Genomic DNA, 13337 nt, shown 5'->3' with positions numbered 1-13337 from the left:
GGTAATGTATTTGAGTGTAATATGGGCAATGGCTAATGTAGTTGGGTGTAATTTTGAGAGGTGATGGGTTATGTAGTTGGGTGTAATTTGGAGAGGTGATGGGTAATGTAGTTGGGTGTAATTTGGGCAATGGCTAATGTAGTTGGGTGTAATTTGGAGAGGTGATGACTAATGTAGTTGGGTGTAGTTTGGGTAACGGGTAATGTACTTGGGTGTAATTTGGAGAGGTGATGGGTAATGTAGTTGGGTGTAGTTTGGGTAATGAGTAATGTAGTTGGGTGTAATTTTGAGAGGTGATGGGTAATGTAGTTGGGTGTAGTTTGGGTAACGGGTAATGTAGTTGGGTGTAATTTTGAGAGGTGATGGGTAATGTAGTTGGGTGTAGTTTGGGTAACGGGTAATGTAGTTGGGTGTAATTTGGAGAGGTGATGGCTAATGTAGTTGGGTGTAGTTTGGGTAACGGGTAATGTACTTGGGTGTAATTTGGAGAGGTGATGGGTAATGTAGTTGGTTGTAGTTTGGGTAACGGGTAATGTAGTTGGGTGTAATTTGGAGAGGTGATGGCTAATGTAGTTGGGTGTAGTTTGGGTAACGGGTAATGTACTTGGGTGTAATTTGGAGAGGTGATGGGTAATGTAGTTGGGTGTAGTTTGGGTAACGAGTAATGTACTTGGGTGTAATTTGGGTAATGGGTAATGTAGTTGAGTGTAATTTGGAGAGGTAATGGGTAATGTAGTTGGGTGTCATTTGGGTAATGGGTAATGTAGTTGAGTGTAATTTGGGTACCGGGTAATGTAGTTGGGTGTAATTTGGATAGGTGATGGGTAATGTAGTTGAGTGTAATTTGGGTAATGGGTAATGTAGTTGAGTGTAATTTGGAGAGGTAATGGGTAATGTAGTTGAGTGTAATTTGGGTAATGGGTAATGTAGTTGAGTGTAATTTGGAGAGGTAATGGGTAATGTAGTTGGGTGTCATTTGGGTAATGGGTAATGTAGTTGAGTGTAATTTGGAGAGGTAATGGGTAATGTAGTTGAGTGTAATTTGGGTAATGGGTAATGTAGTTGAGTGTAATTTGGAGAGGTAATGGGTAATGTAGTTGGGTGTCATTTGGGTAATGGGTAATGTAGTTGAGTGTAATTTGGAGAGGTAATGGGTAATGTAGTTGAGTGTAATTTGGGTAATGGGTAATGTAGTTGAGTGTAATGTGGGTAGTGGGTAATGTAGTTGAGTGTAATATGGGTAATGGGTAATGTAGTTGAGTGTAATTTGGGTAATGGTTAATGTAGTTGAGTGTAATATGGGTAATGGGTAATGTAGTTGAGTGTAATTTGGGTAATGGGTAATGTAGTTGAGTGTAATTTGGGTAATGGGTAATGTATTTGAGTGTAATTTGGGTAATGGGTAATGTAGTTGGGTGTAATTTGGGTAATGGGTAATGCAGTTGAGTGTAATTTGGGTAATGGGTAATGTAGTTGAGTGTAATTTGTGTAATGGGTAATGTAGTTGAGTGTAATTTGGGTAATGGGTAATGTAGTTGAGTGTAATTTGGGTAATGGGTAATGTAGTTGGGTGTAATTTGGGTAATGGGTAATGTAGTTGAGTGTAATTTGGAGAGGTAATGGGTAATGTAGTTGCATATAATTTGGGTAATGGGTAATGTAGTTGAGTGTAATTTGGGTAATGGGTAATGTAGTTGGGTGTAATTTGGAGAGGTAATGGGTAATGCAGTTGAGTGTAATTTGGGTAATGGGTAATGTAGTTGGGTGTAATTTGGGTAATGGGTAATGTAGTTGAGTGTAATTTGGGTAATGGGTAATGTAGTTGGGTGTAATTTGGGCAATGGCTAATGTAGTTGGGTGTAATATTGAGAGGTGATGGGTAATGTAGTTGGGTGTAATTTGGGCAATGGCTAATGTAGTTGGGTGTAATTTGGAGAGGTGATGGGTAATGTAGTTGGGTGTAATTTGGAGAGGTGATATGTAATGAGTAGTTGCAGCCAAGCTCAGCTTTATCGGGACATACACTGCTACCAGATTTAAATGCTTTGCATGCTCTTTTGTGAAAAACGCTGTTAGAAAGCCTGACAAACTCCTGGAAACTAGTGTGGGAGCTTTCAGTGAACATTTAGATATGTAGAATGGCCCTGGTAGCATTGGATTACATTGGAAGACTATAATTAGCCCACACAGTCACAGGCATCTGATTATCCCTGAAACGTTTGTGTGATCAATGCAAACAAAGTGTACTGAGCTGCCCTCAGCATCAGGTATAATAAGCATTTTGCATGTCCAGTAATGTTGGGGAAGCTAGCTAGCGAGTATAGATTTAACATCAGAGATGGTGTCTGGTTACATTTACCTAATCTGTGTTTCAGTGGATGTTTTTATTGAGCATTTTACTCTAATACTTTCACTTCAACTCAAGTATATTAGCGATTTCCTTTTACACCAGTTCACCAAAACCACTCTGAATGACTTTGTTTACACTATAGCCTTTAAATTATGCAGATATTGGTGGAATTTTCCCGCCAATGTTTTTTAAGCTGCTACTATTGTGTTTTTGGGAAAGGTACTTTAACTTTTTATATTATTTAACCAAAGCCTGATTATAATATATGTAAACAGATGTGTGCAGCCCCTCCCCTGCACTGCACTATGTTGTTCTGGCCTTAATTTCTTACTGGCAGAGAAATGAGAACAGCAGCTGTCAGTACCCGCCCACTCCCTCTCTCTCTCCCTCCTCCCTCTCTTCCTCTCTCTCTCTCTCTCTCTCTCTCTCTCTCTAGCCCAGCCCAGTAGCACACCCACAATTGAGGCTAAAGGCGTCTCAGAGGGAGGTCCACTTTATACTGGAGGGAAAGAGCGGTCAGTAGAAACTCTCACAGCCGGACGGTGAAAAGAAGCACAGGCGGAGTTAGAGAGACAGAGTTTAATAAAGAGAAGAAAGAAAAACAGAGGGATCAAAAGAATATCAGCTTAAAAAAAGAGTAAAGGAGTTTGTGAAAGGACTGGAGGAGGTGCCGAGGGGAAAGGAGAAAAAAGGAGTGTAGAAAGAGAGGAGGAAATCTGAAGGAGCTCAAAGAGAGAGAGAGAAAGAGAGAGAGAGCATATAATAGAGTGTGACGGACAGGAGGGGAAAAAGAAAGTGAAGAAGTGGGGGATTTACGTGCTGCGACTGGAATAAATGACTCATTTTGGATTTAAAGCCTAAAGCAAAGGACAAACCCGTTCATATCTCTGCATTGCTGGACTTAATATGGAGCTAAAGTGGGCTTTTCTGCTTCTGGGTAAGTGACTGAAACGTTCTCCTTTAAACAGATAGTGGGGGCTGCTGTGGACAGACTGCAGCACATGCAGTCACTCATATGTCACTGGTAGACAGCGTGGACAGATCAGTGAGAGTGAGAGAGAGAGAGAGAGAGAGAGAGAGAGAGAGAGAGAGAGAGAGAAGGACCCCATTATTCAGTGTAAAGAATGTCCTAGAAGTATTTTCTTGAGAAGTGTCGCTCCACACACCCACTGCCGCCTGCTTTAGTGGAAGTGGGGCAGCAGAGTTGGAGGGCGAGCCTGTGTCAGTGTTAGCTGTGCTGTGTAGCCCAGAGGTCCCAGCCACTGGACAGCAGTGGGGGGTTAGTGGCCCAACTGCTGAAATTCACTGTTTTTATTATTATTATTTAGTTTTTTAAAGGCATAATTTTACATCTGAACAGAAATGAAGTGAAGGAACTTTGTAAATAATCTCAGTTTCTTGATTTTGTCATTTTAAACATATTTGCTAGCGGCTGCTTTCATTAAGGACGCGCTGCGCTCTGTTTGCTCCACTGACTAAAACACCTATTTCTTCAACTTAGTCACACATTCACTCGCATATGTACACACTCACACACACACACACACACACACACACACTCACACACACACACACACACACACACACACACACACACACACACACACTCACACACACACACACTCACACACACACACACACACACACAGTCCTTTCTTCCTCTGAGCTCTGACTCATGCCGTGCAGGCCAAGGCCTGAGAGATAAGCGTCCAGGGTCGCCAAGTTTGGTGAGTGAGACTGAAGTGAGATTTTCAAGTGGCTAGAGTGACACTGGAGTGAGACATTCAGTTGGCTGGAGTGAGGCATTCAGGTGGCTGGAGTGAGGCATTCAGGTGGCTGGAGTGAGGCATTCAGGTGGCTGGAGTAAGACAGTCAGGTGGCTGGAGTAAGACAGTCAGGTGGCTGGAGTAAAACAATCAGGTGGCTGGAGTGAGACATTCAGGTGGCTGGAGTAAGACAGTCAGGTGGCTGGAGTAAGACAGTCAGGTGGCTGGAGTAAAACAATCAGGTGGCTGGAGTGAGACATTCAGGTGGCTGGAGTAAGACAGTCAGGTGGCTGGAGTGAGACATTCAGGTGGCTGTAGTGAGACTGGAGTGAGACATTCAGGTGGCTGGAGTAAAACAGTCAGGTGGCTGGAGTGAGGCATTCAGGTGGCTGGAGTAAAACAGTCAGGTGGCTGGAGTGAGACATTCAGGTGGCTGGAGTAAAACAGTCAGGTGGCTGGAGTGAGACATTCAGGTGGCTGAAGTGAGACTAGAGTGAGACATTCAGTTGGCTGGAGTAAAACATTCAGGTGGCTGGAGTGAGACTTAACTGAGTTGTTCAAGTGGCTGGGGTGAGACTGGAGTAAAAGAGACAGAGAGACAGACAGACAGACAGACAGAGAGAGAGAGAGACAGAGAGAGAGAGAGAGACAGACAGACAGACAGACAGAGAGAGAGAGACTCCATTATTTGAATGAACCATGCGGTGATGCAGGAAATACAGCCAGTATCTTTTTGATGGGCTACGATTGATCCAGTCAGCTGTCGAAGTGCAGACAATAATAAAGAACTTCGACATAACAGCGTCATCAGCAGTCAGAACAGGTGTCGTATGCTGTTAGGAGCTGTCACGACAGATCAGCATGAAGCTGTTATTACCTGTTATTGTGTGATAATACCGTTTAGGGCCGTGAGAGCTTGGGCCACGCGCTGACTTTAGCTGAGTACTCTGCTCAGCCATCATAACACCTGTCATGACATCTATCAGTAAAGGCATCAGATGTGTCAGATTACTGGACTTCATCTGTGAAGCATTCGGCGTGTTTCATGACACCTTCATGGCATGGTTATGTCAAAGGTTATGTAGCAGGGTTTAAACAGTGTTGTTCTGAGCGTATAGGCAGCTTTAAAAACACCCAAAATAGTGGGCCTCATGCAAGACCTGGCAACCATGATCTTTAATGAATAAACACACCATAACTATCACTTTCAACCCGCGTCTTTGTGTGAATGACTAAAAGTTCCTAAAGAGTTCCTCTTTCTTACTGAGGCCTGATTCTCGCCATTCACGTGACTACAACTAGCTGGAGTTGAAAGTGAATGAATCAATAAATCTCGTGATTTTATCATATCTGCCTGGCTTTTGGCTGCTTTCACTTGACTGCTATCATACATGAAGAACCTGACAACATGAACGAAGGTAATGCAGTCATTCTCCGTTTGCAGAGGGAGTTCAGCTGGAGACGTTGTTGAAAACCAATTTATTTCACCCCAAACCTCAATAATCTTAATACATCCATTAACATCTTCTGTGATCATATAAGCATAGAGGAGAGCTTAATGACTAACATACTTTACAGTCACTGCTGTTGTGTCAACATGGTGTAACACCAGTGACGGTGACTCCAGTGACGGTGACTCCAGTGACGATGACTCCAGTGATGATGACTCCAGTGACGGTGACTCCAGTGACGATGACTCCAGTGACGATGACTCCAGTGACGGTGACTCCAGTGACGATGACTCCAGTGCTGGTGACTCCAGTGCTGGTGACTCCAGTGACGTTGACTCCAGTGATGATGACTCCAGTGACGGTGACTCCAGTGACGATGACTCCAGTGCTGGTGACTCCAGTGCTGGTGACTCCAGTGACGTTGACTTCGGTGATGGTAACTCCAGTGACGATGAATACAGTGACAATGACTTCAGTGACGGTGACTCCGGTGATGGTGAGTCCAGTGACGGTGACCTCAGTCACGGTGACTCCAGTGATGGCATCTTCAGTGATGGTGACTCCAGTGACGATGAATCCAGTGATGATGACTTCAGTGACAGTGACTCGGGTGATGGTAAATCCATTGACAGTGACTCCAGTGATGGTGACTCCAGTGATGGTGACACTGGTGAGTCCAGTGACGGTGACCTCAGTGATGGTGACCTCAGTGACGGTGACTCCGGTGACGTTCACTCCAGTGATGGTGACGCCAGTGACAGTGACCCCAGTGACTTTCTGGATAAAACTGAGGCTTTTGAAAATTGGCTGACTCATTGGCCGTCAGGTGACCTTGTGAACTATTTAAACTCAGTAATAAAAATGAAGTACAGCGTTATTTTGATGAAACTGCAACTATCCAGCCATTAAAGCACAAAACACCGGTGACACATAAAAGCTATGAGCTGCCTGATAAACTGAATAATTAAAAAATGAATGAAATATAGCGAGCAGGTGTGACTTGCCTTCTCAGGCCTCGAGACGATGATGAGCCAGGCAGTTTAATAGAGCTGAAAATACTGTGATAGAGTGTAGAATAAAAGTCCTGATAACAGCAGCGACCAAAATCTCTAAGACAAATGAACTTTTTACAGAAAATATGTATTTTGTATTAATACGTGTTTTTGTATTGTTAAAATATTGTTTTCTATCAGAAATGGTTGAAAACTGGTCTTGTGAAGAGCTGTTTTACAGATGCAGAGCAATGTATATACCGACTTTTGGAGCTGTGACTAATATTTTAAGCATTAAGTTGGCTACAAACAGAAAAAAGACATTGAACAGAAGGACACCCCACTAAGCAGAAGGCGTCATTCAGTAGAAAACACGATGACGGCTACATCCAGTACGGATTCTCTGTCCGCCTGGGCCAAATCACAAATCTTCTGTGCTGTTATCAGCACAGCAATCAGTGATGCATCTTCATTGCTTTCTCAGAAGGACTAAAATAAATATCCCTTCTGTTTACTGAGGTTGAAAGATCATCTAGTGCTTGGTTTGGGTTTGGAGCGAAGCGAACGTGGTGCGGAAATGTACCTGTGAAAACCACAGTGTGGTTGCATTTCTGCATCAATGTGACAACTTCACCAGTTTCACATATGCAAAATAGCCATTTAGCATTCATCTACATGTGCCTGGTCGCATGAGCACCATAGGCCTGATCTGTAGATCTTCACAAAGCAACAGTTCTGCATTTTTGTGCTGAAGCTGTGAGGCTGGTGTATCTCAAATAGGCTTGATTGTGTGGTTTCTGACATTGTATGACTCACTGTTAGTTATTAAAATGGATATAAAGTACTTTAGCCTAGCCAAAACAGTAGCAGAGGCCTGAGTACCTCTGTTCAGTTCACTTATATAGTGGTCATATAACACACTGACTGTGTTTACATGCAAAGATTTCTGCCAATCTGATTGAATACATTCTGATTATAGATCAAGACTGAGGTGATAATTCTCACTCTACTCAAAAGTCTGATGAAAATCTCAGCTTACATGCTACTACAAGCAATCTGATTCAAATTTCACTCGTGTAGAGAACCACTTAGTGTAGATGTTACCATGACAACGAGCATCACGTGAGGTCCAGTCAGAGTGAGATGAGCAGCAGTGAGCAGTGATTGTGTTTTAACTGCTTTAAAATGATGTCAGACTCAGGAAACCGTCCTTCACACGTCCTTATTAAAGAAGGCCGAGAGGAAGACGTCGTGCTCTGAGACGCATAAGCTGGACGTCTGTCCCACCGCCGTCTTTTAAAGATCAGAGCATGAACTTCGTCTCCTCTGCAGACCAGTTTCTGCTCCGCCGTGTTGAAGAACGGGCTTAAACTTTTCGATAGAGAATGTAATCGGATACAGGCGTTTACATGGATATTATTCTTCTATTTAATGGGATATTTACAGGATTACCCACCTCAGTCGGATAAAAACTGTATTCAGAATGGCCTCAATCTGACTAGACCATTCCGATTGAGGTGTTTACATGGACATATCCTATTCCAATTGAGGTATTAGTCGGGTTATAACAGATTTTCAGCCTGCATGTAAACATAGTAACTGATGTCCAGTCTGTTCTCAGGATTGTGTACATTAGCATGTGAGTGCTACTTTATGAGAATTCATTTTTTCTAATCTTAGATCAGGATTTGGTTCTCGGTTGATTTAGCGTCAGCAGCTTGAGCCGCAGACTTTCCCTCAGCAGTGCCAGGTCAGTCCTCAACAGTGAAGATGGTGATGGTGCCTAATTGAACCTATAACTAACAGCCAATAAAGAACCATTTCTGTACACGGGGAGAACTTTTACGAAAGTGTGAAGAACCTCCAAATAAGGTAGAAATGTTCTACGCACATTAAAGGTTCTTGACAGACCCATATGTCTGTTTAGGGAGATACCTTCTTAAGCAAAGACACTACAAGCATAAACATTTCCATTCCCGTCCACTTGCATCTAACTGTACTTCCGGAGAGTGCGTAACACTCTCCACAGTGTTAGGTTTGGTTTTTGCTTTTGGTTTAAGTGGCTGTTAGGTTTACGGTTGACGCTGAGGTTGAGGTTAAGGTCAGAGTGAATGTGAAGGCGGATTTACACCAACACCAGCAGCAATTTACAGTTAGATATGCAAATAAATTGGTACTTAACATTTTACTCTTTCTAGCCTAAAGATGGATTAATATAGGATTGAATTCCAAGGCTCATTAAGCGCGCTTGCTAAAAGTTAGCACCGCTACTAGCACTGTGTTTTCTGCTTTTGGTGTAAAATGCTTTTGGTTTATCAAGGTTAGATTTAGGATTAGAAGGAGGGTCATTTTTAGGCTTAGAGAAAAGCTGGAGTGACGTTAACAGGTCTTTAGCTTAAGACAAGCTGAGCAACTACAAAGTAACTATGCTGGAAACACTGGCCTGTTTTCTGTCCCGGCTCAGTTTCTATAAAACTAAACCTATGGATCACATCTTATTCTTGCGTTGTTTTCTCTGATAAAAGAGAACGAGTGTAGGAGGATGAAAAGGAAAGGTTGCTATATGTGGCCTCTGTTTGGCCTCTCTTGTTGGTTGTCTGTAGGAAGTAGGTGGTGGGTGATGACTGAAAATCATGTTTATATTCTCTTTGTTTGACTGCTCCATTTTTAGCTGTTCCAAGGGAAGTCTTTGCTATGCTTCTCTCCACACACAGGACACTGTCACTGTACTTCACCAAGAGTTCATGGCAACAGGAGAAGCCTTTAAACGTTACAGCTACTCGGTACAAGTGTTTTGACCAATGCCGATTACTGATGTAATGCATTTAAATTACATTTACAACATTTGGAAGATGCTCTTATTCAGAGCGGCTTACAATTTGATCGTTTTACGCAGGGAGGCATTGTTGGGAGTCTTGCCCAAGGACTCTTATTGGTATAGTGTAGGGTGCTTAAACCGGCAGGCATTGAACCTCAGTCTAAAACATAAGAGGTGTTATCCACTACACTTTACCAACCAGCCACAGCTGGACCATCATCCACAGGGACCCCCCTCCCTCAATTCAGCACGCATGTGAACCATTTACATTACATTTACAGCATTTTGCAAAAGCTCTCATTTAGAGTGACTTTCACTTTGGTCATTTTGCACAGGTAGGTGAAGGTAGTGTTGGGAGTCTGGCCCAAGGACTCTCATAGGTACAGCATAGGGTGCTAGCCCAGGCAGGGGATTAAACCCTACAGCATAAGAGGCAGAGGTGGGACCTAGTCTGCTGTATCAAGCACTGAACCCTGGACTAGCTGCCAAAGTTTAACCGTAATAGTGTTTAATAAGTTTCACTGCCAGAGATGCTTAAAGTAATAATACTTCCTTCTTCATGCAGAGTTGCTGTGAAAAGATCTGTCTGAACGGGACATGTTTAGAGTGTTTAAAGCAGCACTTTGTATGTTTATTTGAGCTGCTGTAGAGCCTGAAATAATCACTTAAAAGCCACAGGCGTTGAGTTTTTAGCTCTGTTTAGATCTCAAATGAGTCAGCATTGTGCTGATTACTGATCATACACTGGACATCTTGAGAGCTGTTTTCGTTTAAAGGCATAGGCAACCATTCCTTGCTTTAAGTGTTCTTCACGTTTTGAACTAATAAATGGGAAGCAAAGTTTCATTTGCTCATTTGTTTGGCTGATCAAATAAAAAAGACCCGAAAGTTGTGATACGATCCAAGCCAAGGTGCCTGCCGTTGATGAGCTCATGACTTTTTTCCGCTTCCTCCACAGAAACTGTGTTCAGGAACACAATAGCTCTACAGAAACTTAGTTGTGCAACAAATACATTGTGAAATATCCAGAGACTCCCTTGGCACGAAGTCCTAGGCCTACAACCCTGGAAAGACACCATGCATGCAGAAATATGTCCCTTCATGGAAGAAAATAACCAGTCAAAACCTCAATAACCCCCACGCAGCAGGACAGTCGATACCTCAGTATTTTAAAGTTTAGTGAGTTTACTGCGTCGAGAGTGAAACGCAGCCGCTCCAGCACTGCTAACACTGCGAAATACACCAACTGGTGTTCTGCAGTGGCATCTTGCTGTGGCTCAGTGATCTGATCCCCTATAAGGAGCTGGAGAAGTGCAGATGGAAAGAGACCACAGGCTAATGTGGAGAACTGCTGCAACCACCAGGATTCGGGCATGATGATGGGCCCCCTTTTGGCAGGCTGTGTGGTTTAGAAAAATATTTTGACAGAATGTTAAATTTACAGTTTTTCCCGTCAACCGCCAGATGCAGTCGTGTTTGGTGTCAATGTTATCGTAGCTAACAGCTTATGAAAGAAGTACCATGTTTCAATACGGCTGCTTCCACTGTTTTTAGATGTACAAGATACATTTGTGATTAGTATAAATAGCACACTGTACTGTACACGCCTGGGAGTGGTCCAGAGGGCCGAGCTCTGGTCCTGAAAAGGCTTGTCTTCAAGAGCGAAAGCTGTAGTTTGTAATGAGGAAGGAGGTGGAAAGTGCTAGCACTGATAGTTTTGTGAAAAACAAGTCTCGCAATGTCCAACATGGATAAAGATCCTCCGAACATTTACAAAAAAGCAGACAAAGTTCACTTAACTTAAGTAAAGTTTACGTTTATTTCCCCAACTGTACTTTATGTAGTAAGTATATCAATGTGCTGGTAGTTTACTGGTAAGCGCACTATCTCAGTACTTCTTGGGACTAAGTTGGCCCACTTTTTTAAATTTATAAAAGTAGACTTTGACGTTGACCGCACGTGAACTGACATACAGGGTGATTCAAAAAGATTCCTCTGATTTATTTCACTTGTAAATCATCACAGATCAGTGTAGTGAACTGTAAAGGGTGTAAACGAGTATATTATTAATTATGTAACTGTACAAGGTCTCAGTCTGAACGTCCTCCAGCTGTACGGACGACATCAACGCCACAGTCAAGCTCATCCCAGACTGGACTGTCGCTGCGCTCACGGCTCGTTCAGCGGGAGTTCGGAGATCATCCAGTGCTGTGGAACCAGCTGCTGGAGCTTCACTGCAGACGAATATCACACTGTACAGTTACTGCTCAGGGGTCTCATCTCCTCTCAGACTCAGAATCGGATGGATCTTTTCATTCGTTCTTTCCTTACTACATAGCCTCAGTCCAAATCTGAACCAAACCTGACTTGCCTGGTTGACTAAATTTGGGGTAAGGGGGAAATTCCCCGGACGCTACGCTAACAGAGGCAAGTTTATGTTTATTGATAATTAACACTCACACTATGCTGCATATCCATGTATAGATGGGTGTCTGCTCAGGCACTGATAGCTGGATGTTAACCCACGAGTGCATGTCTTCACAGGCTGTGTTTAGATCTGTGCTGCTTCTTTCACTGTTTTAGATTTACACTCAAGAAGGTCTTGGTAATGAAACAAGTGTGATAAAAGCAGGAAGAGACTAAAATATCTAAAGAGCACCTGATGAGTGAGACTGAGAACCGCTCGGCTGGCCGCAGCAAGTTCTGTTCTGACATCACTACATTACACAAGACCAGCTCAGCCCACGCAGACGCGGCCACAGCTTAAGAAAGAACACACGCGCACACACGCACACGCACATGCACACACGCACACGCATACACACACACACATACACACACACACACACGCGCGCACACACACACACACGCGCACACACACACACACACACACGCATACACGCACACACACACACATACACGCACATGCACACACGCACACGCATACACACACATGCACACACACGCACACACACACATACACACACATACACACACACGCACACACACACACACACACATGCACACACACATGCGCACACACACACACACACGCGCACACACACACACACACACACACACACACACACACATACACACACACACACGCATACACACACACACACACATACACACACACACGCATACACACACACACACACACGCACACACACACACACGCATACACACACACACACACACGCACACACACACACACACATGCGCACACACACACATGCACACACGCACACATACACACATGCATACACACACACACATGCGCACACACGCACACACATGCATGCACACACTCACACACACACGCATACACACACATGCACACACGCGCACACGCATACACACACACGCGCACATGCACACACACACACACACACATGCACACACACACACACATGCACACACGCGTGCACACACACACACACATGCACACACACACACACACACATACACACAAACGCGCACATGCACACACACATGCACACACACACGCATGCACACACACACATGTGCACACACACACATGCATACACACAATGATAAACAGTCCTACTTTAATCGCCGTAGCTTTTCTAGTCATTACGGTTCTGCTTTAGCGGCCCGGGAGACTCACAGACCAATCACATGCACTGTAAATATCACAGGTGATGCCACTCAGCCAATCAGATCTGAGCATTACGGTGAGCTCTGAGACTCGAGTGAGTGACACCACACAGGGGAGGGACGAGAAGAGAAACAGCAGTCAGAGAAGAAAGTGAGTCAGAGGGAAGTTATTCCACACGACGTGATCTAAAAAGAGAAACCTGGCAGTAAATGTTGGTGAAATCTGACCGAACTGGACTTTATTTGATCTGATGTTCAGTAAATGTTGGTGAAATCTGACCGAACTGGACTTTATTTGATCTGATGTTCAGTAAATGTTGGTGAAATCTGACCGAACTG

General features: G+C 43.7%; 1 protein-coding gene across 6 annotated transcripts in view; it reads left to right on the top strand.

Annotated features, from left to right (window-relative positions):
* The first annotated feature begins 2822 nt into the window (after positions 1 to 2822).
* The window catches only part of LOC108413075 (adhesion G protein-coupled receptor E5-like), a 44292-nt gene continuing 33777 nt past the window's right edge, over positions 2823 to 13337 (top strand). For all 6 annotated transcript variants that reach the window (XM_017685421.2, XM_037543850.1, XM_017685418.2 and 3 more), the window contains exon 1: positions 2823 to 3287. In XM_017685421.2, coding sequence (XP_017540910.1) covers positions 3257 to 3287 — 31 coding nt within the window. In that variant the 5' untranslated portion in view covers positions 2823 to 3256. The remainder of the gene's footprint in view (positions 3288 to 13337) is intronic.

The sequence above is a fragment of the Pygocentrus nattereri genome, chromosome 12 (genome assembly GCF_015220715.1).
Source record: "Pygocentrus nattereri isolate fPygNat1 chromosome 12, fPygNat1.pri, whole genome shotgun sequence".
Classification (NCBI taxonomy): domain Eukaryota; kingdom Metazoa; phylum Chordata; class Actinopteri; order Characiformes; family Serrasalmidae; genus Pygocentrus; species Pygocentrus nattereri.
This window is presented reverse-complemented; position numbering and strand designations above follow the sequence as displayed.